Genomic DNA, 11,408 nt, shown 5'->3' with positions numbered 1-11,408 from the left:
ATTAGGATTAAATTTTGTCCATTTTTCTCAAATTTCTTAAATACTCCAAAACCCAAATACAATAAAAATTACATACCATACTACCTACATCATTCAAAAAATTACATCAAATTTAATTTTAAATATATATATAAGGTTATTTAAGTAATTTACATTGCATAACTTTTATAAAGACTCAATTATGTACTTTATCAAGGGTGTACATAAAAAATCCATCAAAGTGGTGTTGCATTGCGAATTTGAATTCGTTGGCCGTTTGAGAGACCGTACACAAAGCGCTCCTTCAAAACCAGTGACATCGCTGTCAAAGATCCCACCTTTGCCTTTGAATCCCTTCTCTCCAGCGTCCGCTGAGCTTGCGCTAGATTTAGAGAGCGAGGGAGAGATGGCCGGAGTGGTTTTGGTCTCTAATGGGTGCCGGGGAGGAGCGGGAGGAGGTGGGAACGAGAAGAGAAGGAGTGGAGGAGAGGAAGGAGGGGAAAACCAGATATCTTTGCTTGCTTTGCTTCTGACGGCGATCAGGAAGTCGATGGTGTCGTGTAGGATGGAGAGGACGGAGGATGAGGTCCTTCCCGACGGCGATTGAGCAGATGGAGATTGGGTGGCCGACGAATGTCCAGCATGTTGCTCATGTGACCTTTGATAGGTTTCATGGATTTTTAGGGCTTCCTGTTGAGTTCGAGCTTGAGATTCCTTGTAGGGTTCCCAGTGCTAGGTGAGCGTTTTTGGTTCTTGTTTTTTGTGGATCTCTTTTAGTTTTTTCAAAATTTGAAAATTTTCTTTTCGAAAAGAAGTGGTTTTAATCCTAAAACTGAAGATTTGTTGTGATTTTGAGCTTAAATCAAGGGAAAAGTTTGAATTTTTGTTTGAAATTTTGGGGAAGTAGTTGTGGAGTTTGATCTTTTGTTTTGTTTTTGTTTTTCATGTTAATGAGAGGATTAGTTTTGAACTTGTGGACCATGTTTGGTAATTTGAAGACTTTATAAAGACTTTCTTGAATGGGATTTTAAAATAACACTTTATTAATAAAGTTGATATGATATGGTTTACTTACTTTTGAAAATTTTTCTTCTTTATTTCTTGGTTTGGTGCTTTGCATGTATTGTAGAATTTATTAATAGATTTGAAATTTTGGTTTTCAGTTAATGCTTTCAATAAAAGAGCTTTGTCTTTTACTTACCTATTGGAGGATATATCAATAGTTTTTCTTGTGCTTTATAGTACTCTGGAATCTTGATGTATATTTTGGTACCCAACAATGACTTCATGATAAATTCTGAGCATTTGTGGCAGACTTCCAAAATTAGAAGTATATATATCTACAAACAAACGTTTTGTGAGATATTGGAATCAGTTTCATGTTTTAACACTGTTTAATGAGAATTTTGATGATATGCATTGTCCTTGTTCATCATTATGATTCATAAAATGAGGGACTTTTGCATTGCATGAGAAAAAAAGTGTTTTGAGACATTTTTTCATGAATTTTTCAATGACTTTCTGCAAGAAAAGTTTGCTTGGTTTATGAATATACGTACTAAAAAACTTTCATCTTCATTACCATGTGAAATATCATTCAAAGTTTTTTTCTTGTTTGCAGTGCTAGTGTTTTTGGTGTCTCTGCTGAATCAATGCAATGCAGTTATGATTCAAAGGGTAACAGTGTGCCCACAATTCTGCTACTCATGCAGGAAAGACTTTACTCACAAGGAGGATTGAAGGTAGCAGTGATTGATATCTTTTGTGTTCACTTGCTGAAATATTTTCAGATTCAATCTCAGAGATTGTCTGTCTGTATGTATGTAAAACATTGGATTGATTTACAGGCAGAAGGCATCTTTAGAATTAACCCCGAGAACAGCCAAGAAGAAGAAGTAAGAGACCAGCTGAACAAAGGCACTGTCCCTGATGATATTGATGTTCACTGTTTAGCTGGGTTGATTAAGGTATGCTCATCTTGTTCACTGAATTGTTTGCAAAGTGAGAACCAAATCATAGTGCTCTTATTTCGTTCAAACAGGCTTGGTTCAGAGAACTCCCGGAAGGAGTGCTTGACGGGCTCTCTCCGGAACAAGTTCTTCAATGCAACACAGAAGAAGAATGTGTTGATCTTGTTAGGCAGCTGCTTCCTACACAGGTTGCTCTTCTTAACTGGGCTGTCGATCTCATGGCCGATGTCGTTGAGGAAGAAGAATTAAACAAGATGAATGCGAGAAACATCGCTATGGTCTTTGCTCCTAACATGACTCAAGTACTTACTTTTCACACCCATTAATAATGATTTTTCATCATTTTTCTTTTTCTGCAATCTAACATTTTACTGAACAATGTATCAGATGTCCGATCCGTTAACAGCATTGATGCATGCTGTCCAAGTTATGAACTTGCTCAAGACTCTAATACTGAAAGTATTAAGGGAGCGTGAGGAGACAGCTTCTGAAGAAGACTACTCATCATACTCTTCATCACCTGTATCCAATCAACAGGATGATTATGACGATGAAGATTGTGGTAGTCAAAAAGAGATGGATACTAATGTTGTCAATGATGCTCAAGCTACTACAAACAATCAAATGGATGTCAATATGAATACAAGCTCTGAAATTACTGAACGAACATTGGATTGTTTCATTGTGGATTACCGAAACACAAGTGACGAAGGAGACGATTGCATGAGAGACATTGAGGACTGCTTCTTGAAGCAATTGGAATGGAAAGAAGATCAAACAACACCGTTGAGCTGCTCCGACTTCAATGCTAGTTCTTGTTTCTCATCAGAAAGCAAAGTATGTAGTTCGATCACTAGTTATGAGACTGAATCAGAGTCAAGTGTTACTAGAGATGTTACGATGATATCAAAGAGCTTAATGGAGCAGATTGAAGAAGAAAAAGAAGGAAAAGGAGCTGAGTTGAACTAATGTGTGGCATTGTGTTGTTGTTTACTGATGTTTTTAGTGTAGTTTAGTTTAGTTTTAGTTTAGTGTAGTGTTTGTTGGTCATGTGTGCATGGATCTCATCATCAACACAGTGTTGAGAGTGTTGAGCTTGCAGTGGATCTTGTGAATGTTTGTGGTGTGGTTCAGCTTCAAGCTGAATTGGATTGTGTTGTTTGACTGATGATGAACAATGTTTAGTTTTGCTTGATGAACTAATGGAGTTTGATTCTATGATTTCTTCAAATTACTGATGAACAATGCTTTCTCTCATTATTTTATGCTATTTCTGCTATTGGATTATATATATATATATATGGACTTTGGTCTAATGGTACTAATCCACTGTAATTCCAAATGCGCCAAATGCATTGGTGTCAAAAACGATCTTTGGCTGTGGAAGCGGGTTTGCAATCTGTATCCACTGGGTGAGAGCGCATAAACTAAACAATCAATTTCTGGTGGTTTATATTTTTCTAAATAGTTATCTATTAATTTATTTAATAATTAAATACTGTGAAATAAATAATGGCCAGATAACTTTAGCATTCGATGCATTTTTTTTTAGAAATGATACTAAATGGAAGTTATGATACAATAGATATTATTATAACAAGAATATAAAATATAATAATCAGTTAACAAATCAAATCAATATAAAAAATAAATAAGATAAGATAATATATCACTTTAGACAAAATTCGTTATAATAAATAACAGTTTGAGACTCAGTTATATAATAGTATTTTAAATTTATTAGCATTCTCATAACAACAAGGGCATTTGGTCTAGTGGTATGATTCTCGCTTAGGGTGCGAGAGGTCCCGAGTTCAATTCTCGGAATGCCCCAGTCAGTAATTATTATTTTTTAAAAAAAATTTAATGTTCATAATTTCCAAATAACATACCATAAAAAACCTGATAGAAATCAGTATTGATTTTTAATATTCCTTTTTTATATTTTTAATGTTCATAATTTCGAAATTAATCCAAACAACATACCAATAAAACCTGATAGAAATCAATGTTAAAAAAAAGGAAGCTAATATTGATTGATTCAGCAACATCAGCCCTACTGTTAAAGATAAGTTAGTATTTATAACTTATCTTTTGTTGATGGTCCAATCTTATGCACTGCAGTAATGTACAATGAAGAGATTTCATCTGCAGGTTGTGGTTTTCTAGTGATGGATTATCAGGGAAATTTTATCAGTTTCTGGTGTGGATGGCTATAAATTTTGCACTACATACTTGCTCAAGCTGGGTGGGGGATTGTAGTCAAGACAATTATTTCAACAAATGAGGATCTGGTCAAGGAAAGTCTCTTTGATAATGTTTGGAGAATGAATTTGCAGGTTCATGCCTTAAGGGAGGAGCTTCTTGTCAACTCTGGAGGTCCAAGACTGATTACTAGTTCAAAAAGCTGGAACCGGGCTGTGGCATCTCTTGCCATGCATGGTCTAAATCAATAAATCATCATGCAATATCTTTATTCCATCAAGGTAGGGATTTACCCAAGTGGTTAATGAAAAGCCTCAGACAGCAGGGGATTATTTCCTAAGTTTTGTTGTAATGTTAGTGTTTTTCAATTTGTTTCTTTGTAATTTGTGTTTTTTTGTTTTTCTGGTCTGTAATTTTGAGCTCTTGTAAACTTTTATTTCTATTAATAAAATAGCTCTAAGAGCTCTTTTCCCTTAAAAATTGTTCTTGTCCCTAGTTGTAACTTTTAATTCAACAGCATCATCCCGAGTTGTAACTTTTAATTCAGCGGCATTGGCCCTATTGTCAAACACATCCCTTTTAATTCAACAATGCGGCCTATTGTCAAAGTCATTCATGTGCCCAATTGTAAATGCAAGTTTGCAGGCTAAAACTTCACCTGAACTAGGTGAAAATACACGGTTAGAAGTTAAATTACCGGCTATACGTACCTTGACTATACATATGTTTATCAATTCCTGACTGTGCACACACCCCTGACTGCATGCGATTCGGCAAAAAAAACTAAAAAAAAACAAACAAACAAACAAAAAACTATAAAAGAACAACAGGCATTGCCTTCACATTCATTCACATGAGATTACTAAAACAGGACTACTGTTAATACACATAAAGCTCTAAGTTAACAGAGTACTTTTTTCAGAACTAAAACTATGTTTATATATCATTCAACAAGTCTTCTCCCTACCAAGTTACAACTCAAAGATTTTCAGGCATAGATGCTGGGTCAAGTTCCCAATAACCCCGCAGTGTGCCATTCTTTTCTCCTGTCAGCTTGAACGCCGGTATCCGATGCGAGAATCTCAAGTATTCTTGCACATGTATCACAAACCTCGAATTTCCTTTTCCCTTTGGCATGAAAACCAATCTGTGACCAGAGTGTTTCTCCAGCAGTTGAACACAAATACCGGTCCTAGTTTGTACAATGACCTCTACAACATCGAATGTACCCGTTCATCCAGTCGGCATCACTCCACCCGGGATGCCAATTTTTGTAAATAGCCCAAACCTCACCGCTGCATGGACGGATATCATACATATCCTTTCTCCCGCCTGGTTCGGCTTTTACCAAATGGGAGAAGACCTCTGTTGAATTGAATTTGGCAGTCTCAGCTGCAACTTTGAATGTTCCGCAACCGATGGGAAAGTTTTCTTCGACCCACCGTTTCTCCATGTCTAGGATTGGGCACAATTCCAGCCATGTCAGATCCACCTCAAACTTTGCCGGAAGCCACTTTGTTTATCCGCCCATAGTACTTTGGATACTTGTCTAAATCACTGTATAATGCCCAGATTTGACCACATTTAAACTTATCATTTGCTCTTTGGTTATGAAACTCATAAAATTCTGAGTCTGGGTATTCAAAGCCGACAGAACTTGAAGGATGTGGTGACCTGGCATTTAGCGGGCTTGTAGTATCTTTAGCATCAACTTCTTGACTGGGCTCCTCCTCATCACTGCTAATGTTTAGAGCATCTGGGAAATTCTTCTGATTCAAGACTTTGCTCTTCTCAATGCTGTCGAGGCTGACTGAAGGGGCAAAGTCTCCAAAGTTAACAGGCAGTGATACAGGATCTAGTTCAAAAGAGCCTTCTGGGATGCCTTCTTTTTCATTTCCATTCAATTTGTAAGAAGGAACCATGTGTGAAAATCGAAGCATTTCATTGGGTGGTATTTTAAACTGTGCAGCTCCATCATCAAAGGCCCTCATGAACAAGCTCACAAACCCTTTTATCCTAACTAGACGAATGACGTCAATCCCTGTGCTTTCTGCAGGATCTGACAACACTTCTATAACTTCAAACTGGTATGTTCCCGGATTACCTGTGCCAGAACTCCAGCTCATATCCCAGTCCTTGAATAATGCCCAAACCTCACCCTTTCTTGGATGTATGTCATAAGTATTTCTTCTCGAGCCCTTTTCCGAGCACATAAGATGAGAGAACATATTCCGGTCTTCAGTGGTTGTAGAATCACCAAGTTTATATCTTCCATGGGCAACAGGCAAAGTTGCATCAGTCCATGCAATCTCTGCTCCACTCACAGGTTCATGCTCTAGCCAAGAAAATCGAACTTTGAAGTTTGGGGTATGAACATTCCTAATCCGAGCATAGTACCTGGGCATTCCATCCAAGTCATCATAAAGTGCCCATATCTGATCAGCCACAAATCGGTTCACATCTCTGTTTTCTTCAAAATTATAGAACTCAGGGTCAGGGTAGGAAATGTTTTCCAAATCTGGCAATGACTTAGAGGTGAAATCAACATTTGGAACAACACCCGGTCCAGTTCCAGATTTGGGTATCTCCTCTGTCAAACCAGCTCTATCTACCTCTGGACAAGTCTCATTTTTGTTCAGCCCTTCATTTACATGTGCACCTTTCTCCTCATTCCTTCTCATTTCAAAACCAGCAGGCTCCCTTTTAAAATCTGAAGGTTTCAGAGAGGATGGGCCATCAACATCATCATCACTCTCTGCTTCAGTATAGGCAATCTTTCGCTTCTGCCTGGCAGATCTTCGTAGATGACTGCCATTTGCTCCCCCTTCCTGCCCAGCATCCTCTGCATCACTAGACTCTACCACAATTTTTCTGCTTCTCTTATGATTTGAATTTCCACCTGAAGGTTTTGCTGCCTGCTTTCTCCTATTTACTTCATTTAGTTCCACTTTTTCAAACTTCACTTCATTGCCAGTTTCCCCATGATTTGTCTTACCATCACTTCTACCATCCACAGATTTCTGGCCAACTTCATTGACTCTTGATTTTGACAAAGTTTCAGTAGCTGTGGACTTCCCATCAACCTTATCATCAGGTCCCTTCTTGGAAGTAGCATATCCAGAATCATTTTGTTGAACAGCATCATGAGAGTTCTGGCCAGAAAAGTTCTTTGTTTGAGCTCCCGGATGACTTGACTTCACCCCAGGAGACACAGTTTGTGCATTTAAATCATAGGCAACAAAAGGATTCAAGCAACTCTGGCATTGCAGAGCTTTATTCAATAAGTTCTTAAAATACCGGTATCTCCTGCTACAAGTAGGGCAATAAGTCAAGAAACTCTCAGCAGCAGAAGTTGCAGAAGGCTGCTGCTGATTTACACGATTAGGACCTGTGTTGGTGGTGATATTTGGGGCCCTTCCACTTGCAGGTTTAGATTGTTTATGCACATAAACTGCCCTATTCTGTTGAGAAGACTGCCTAGAAGGGACGATGCTCCTGGGATTTCTTTTAAGGTCATGAATAGAACGTTTTCCTTGATCGGAGAGGGTCCTATTTGCTTCTCCAATCAACTTGAAAGCAGCTTCAGCACCAGGAAACTTGTTTTTATCAGGATGAAGCAAAAGAGCAAGTTTACGATATTGCTTTTTGATCAATGCCCCATCAGCTGTAGGCTCAACTTGAAGTATCCCATACCAGTCGGGATCACCACCGAACTTCACTTCAGCAAAACAATGCACTTCACACACAGTTAACATCTGAGAGATGTTATCTATATCTGGGAAGAGCTGTTGGGCCTTGAGTGCAAGTCTCTGCGCCCCAACAAAGTCTTTGTTGCGCATCTTGTTCTCTGCAATGTCTCTTGCTCTCATTCCCTCTTCCTTGTTGCACTCCATCGCCATTTATTTTGATAAAATTTATGTCAAAACTGTTTCTTGCACTTCAGAGTTCACCAGAAAACACTGCCCTTCAATATCAATAACAACACTAGAGCAATAATGCAGAATGCTTCACCAAATTTGGTATCTGCATAAAATTATCAAAAAGGAATTATGAGTATCTTCTTCATCCTTTGTTTAAAGGGGTTGTATGAATTTGAAAAATAGGCGGGTGAAAGGTAAATGAAAAAGGCAAGGGTTTCAAACTTGCACCAGTAGGAATACAGAACTCAAAACCCTAACCATAAGAATTCCAACAAGCAAGAGTAAGTAAGAAATTCAATTTATCCATGAAGGCATGAACATGAGTTTAACATAGAAACTACAGCTTAATATGTACACCACAGTTTGTGCATATTTTTCTAAAGGGCTCAAAAACTTGATTAACCTTTTTTTTAAAAAGAACTTAAGGTTTTTCAGTCATAAGAGATATCTAGGAACATTATGTTGAAAAAAATGTTCAATGTACAATCTCATGGCCCAGTCTAATATTCAAACTATCAACAACAAGTTTGCAGTCCAATATTGCATGATTATGAACCTGATGGGTACTCATTATTTTGAGTTATAGCGCACCAATAAAATTCAAGAACTATGACTAAATAATGATTTAAAAAGCCAAAAAAATAACTACCAGGATGTGGGAAGGAACTCTGAGGATATGTTCAAAATAACAGGAGAATGTTTAAGTGGTTTTTTAACGCCATGGCCATTTGCACTGTAACTCCTGGTGGCCATATATGATACATAAAAATCTATCAACACTACCAAAAGTTCTCCAAGCAAGTTCTCCGAGCAGAAACTAAACCTAGAAATCAAAAGAAAATAATGAACACAGAAAACTAAAATAAACTCTATCTAGATGGAACAGAATTTAAAAACAAAAACAGAAAATTTGTTAGCAAACAGCTGGATGGATCTAAATTCAAAAACAACAGCAGAAAAGTTGTTCAGTTACATTCTCACCATATCCCTTGGAACCAATTAAATAAAACGGAAGATGATAATCTATTTGAGGTGAAATCAGTAATGTATCCACCTAATCATTTTATCGCACGTGTATGCAAATACTTGTTTAACGTGAGGTGGTGACTTTGATGCGGATTTGTCTGATAGAGACATAACAAAAAACACCAACATCGGAATCTAGAGTAATATGCATACGACAAAAGAGGTATAGGCAACAGATTATTGCAAGCGAACAAAACCTTAATAAAAATCAACTGTTTGGCGGTTGCGGCAACATCACACTGAATTTTTTCATTTTTAAAAAAAAATAAAACAGAACAGCAACTCCTCTTTTCCATAACACCAAAATCACCAAATTTTGGTCAAAATTTTAAATAAGAATGATGATGATGAACCTTGATCATAGTTAGAACAAATATCAACAAGACATCAATCTATCTAAGAACTGGTTCCAAATCTCTACAAAATGCAATTTGAACAAGGAGAAACTTTGACGGCACTCAAAATACTAGTTGGCAGACAGAGATGCCCACCTTATTCACGCAGGTTTAAGCCTACGTAGATAATACAAGAACTCACATAAACTTGGATACATTATGATCTGCAGCATTATTTGAGGTGACAAATAGAGGACTTATACTTGATTACAAAACTTCAAAGCCATAAAAAATGCTGATTCATTACAATTGTACTTAACAAACAGTGCTTTAAGCCCACATACCCGATCTATAACATAATTACAGACTATGTTACTTATCAAATTAAAAGTTCACTCACCCACACACTGAAAAATTAGATGCATAAAAACATTACATTAATAAAGAGAATCCATCTCACCGGAGGCATGAGAAGGCAAGAGAGCATTGGTTATGAAGGCCCGTCACTTAAAGAAAACCTGCAAAATAACAAGCACCCTCATTTCAAGACCCAAAATGAACCCGTAAAACTATTAACACCTACATAAATTCCACTTCCACAGAAGAGACATCAACATGCTGCTTTTATAAATTCAAAAGAAGAAATGGAAAAGAAATCAAAGTCCCATTCAGACCTGAGTTTGAACAATGAATTAGAACTCCATCACATTAAGGGAATTGAAAAAAACATACATTGTTCCATTGTTTTCTTCAAGAAAAGAAACATCACAAATAATCAAAACAAAAAGATTTAAAAAACACATAGACTGCAACAAAACCTAGATCAAGATCACGGGTCCAAACCCCCGCAAGCAATCATTCAAAATTTACAAAGTTTAAAAATTCAAATAAACAGGAGAAAATGAAAAACCATCAGAATTCATATCAAAACGCACAAAAAAGTTATTCCAAACTCAATCGAATCAAAGAGATTATCCAAGTTCCCTCATTTCTACAATCCCGAAAAGATAAAAATAAAATCAAATAAACAGTAGCCAAGCGAAAAAGGGTTTAAAGATCGAAACAAAAACCCTAGATTATCAGCATTTCCAAACAAACCCAAAACCCGAAACGCAAAACTTCAAACAATCAAAAAGAAGAAGAAAAAAAATTAAAATTTTCAAATCCAAAAAACAAAAAACCCATCCAAACTTATCCCATCACCACCGAGTTAAGAATCAAATCACAAAAGCCACAAACAAAGACCAAAAGAAAGAAAAAACAACACGAAATCACAAACCCTAAACAAAGAAACAGCATCTCCAAGAAATTGGATTTACCAAAGACCCTTCCGCAAAAGCCCAACCCTAGCCACCAGTGAGAAGCCCCCGAGATCACCTCCAAAGCCAAGAATGGAGATCCCTCCAGTGATCTCAAGAGCATGAGAGAGAGAGAGAGAGAGAGAGGGATGAAGAGAGAACGAGAGAGAGAGAGAGAGAGAGAGAGAGAGAGAGCGCGCCGGCGGAGCCGCTGAAGAGAGAAAGGAATCAGGACGTCGTGCCCGCCCAAAGGGACAAATGAAAGGGATTAATTGTAGAAAAACCCCTAAAATTATATTTATACCAGTTTGTAGATATACCCTTTTCAAATATGAAATTACATATATACCCCCATAATATTTTCCCAATTATATATATATATATATACTCTAGTTTTCATTTTATTGATTAAATAAAATTAATTAGTGATTTAAAATTTATCAAAATTTATATTAATTTTTCAAGATTACAAATGCTTTAAAAATTATACAGTTGAATATAATTTATTAAAAATTATAAAGTACTTAAAATATAAATGATAAATTTTAAAAAATAATATTTAATATTTCATAAATATTCCAAATAGACAAGTAAAAAAGAAAACTTTACACAAGTAAAAAAACTGGAAAGAGTATATTTATATATTTAAAAAATGAATATTTAATATTTAAAATT

The 11,408-nt window shown here is 36.5% G+C and overlaps 2 protein-coding genes and 1 non-coding gene across 4 annotated transcripts; 2 read left to right on the top strand and 1 right to left on the bottom strand.

The window, feature by feature from the left end:
* Positions 1–231: 231 nt before the first annotated feature.
* LOC120262981 (rho GTPase-activating protein 2-like) lies at positions 232–3,170 on the top strand. Its single transcript, XM_039270906.1, is given in 6 exon segments — positions 232–582; positions 584–715; positions 1,601–1,721; positions 1,827–1,946; positions 2,021–2,251; positions 2,337–3,170. Coding segments are annotated over 6 exon segments (1,383 nt in total). The 5' UTR covers positions 232–385; the 3' UTR covers positions 2,919–3,170.
* Positions 3,171–3,710: 540 nt separating this feature from the next.
* TRNAP-AGG lies at positions 3,711–3,782 on the top strand. The gene has a single exon. It is a non-coding gene; the product is annotated as a tRNA-Pro (tRNA).
* A 1,730-nt stretch (positions 3,783–5,512) lies between these two features.
* On the bottom strand, positions 5,513–10,986 carry LOC120263436. 2 transcript variants are annotated; one of them, XM_039271340.1, is made up of 4 exons: positions 10,755–10,986; positions 9,896–9,953; positions 8,724–8,897; positions 5,513–8,177 (listed from the first exon to the last, which is right to left on the bottom strand). In XM_039271340.1, exon 4 carries the CDS (start codon positions 8,051–8,053, stop codon positions 5,648–5,650), a length of 2,406 nt encoding a protein of 801 aa, XP_039127274.1. In that variant the 5' UTR covers positions 8,054–8,177; positions 8,724–8,897; positions 9,896–9,953; positions 10,755–10,986; the 3' UTR covers positions 5,513–5,647. The 2 variants fall into 2 exon arrangements, with proteins under 2 accessions (XP_039127274.1, XP_039127273.1); XM_039271339.1 differs by lacking the exon at positions 8,724–8,897.
* Between the last annotated feature and the right edge of the window lie 422 nt (positions 10,987–11,408).

Source organism: Dioscorea cayenensis, chromosome 6 (assembly GCF_009730915.1).
Source record: "Dioscorea cayenensis subsp. rotundata cultivar TDr96_F1 chromosome 6, TDr96_F1_v2_PseudoChromosome.rev07_lg8_w22 25.fasta, whole genome shotgun sequence".
NCBI lineage: Eukaryota > Viridiplantae > Streptophyta > Magnoliopsida > Dioscoreales > Dioscoreaceae > Dioscorea > Dioscorea cayenensis.
This window is presented reverse-complemented; position numbering and strand designations above follow the sequence as displayed.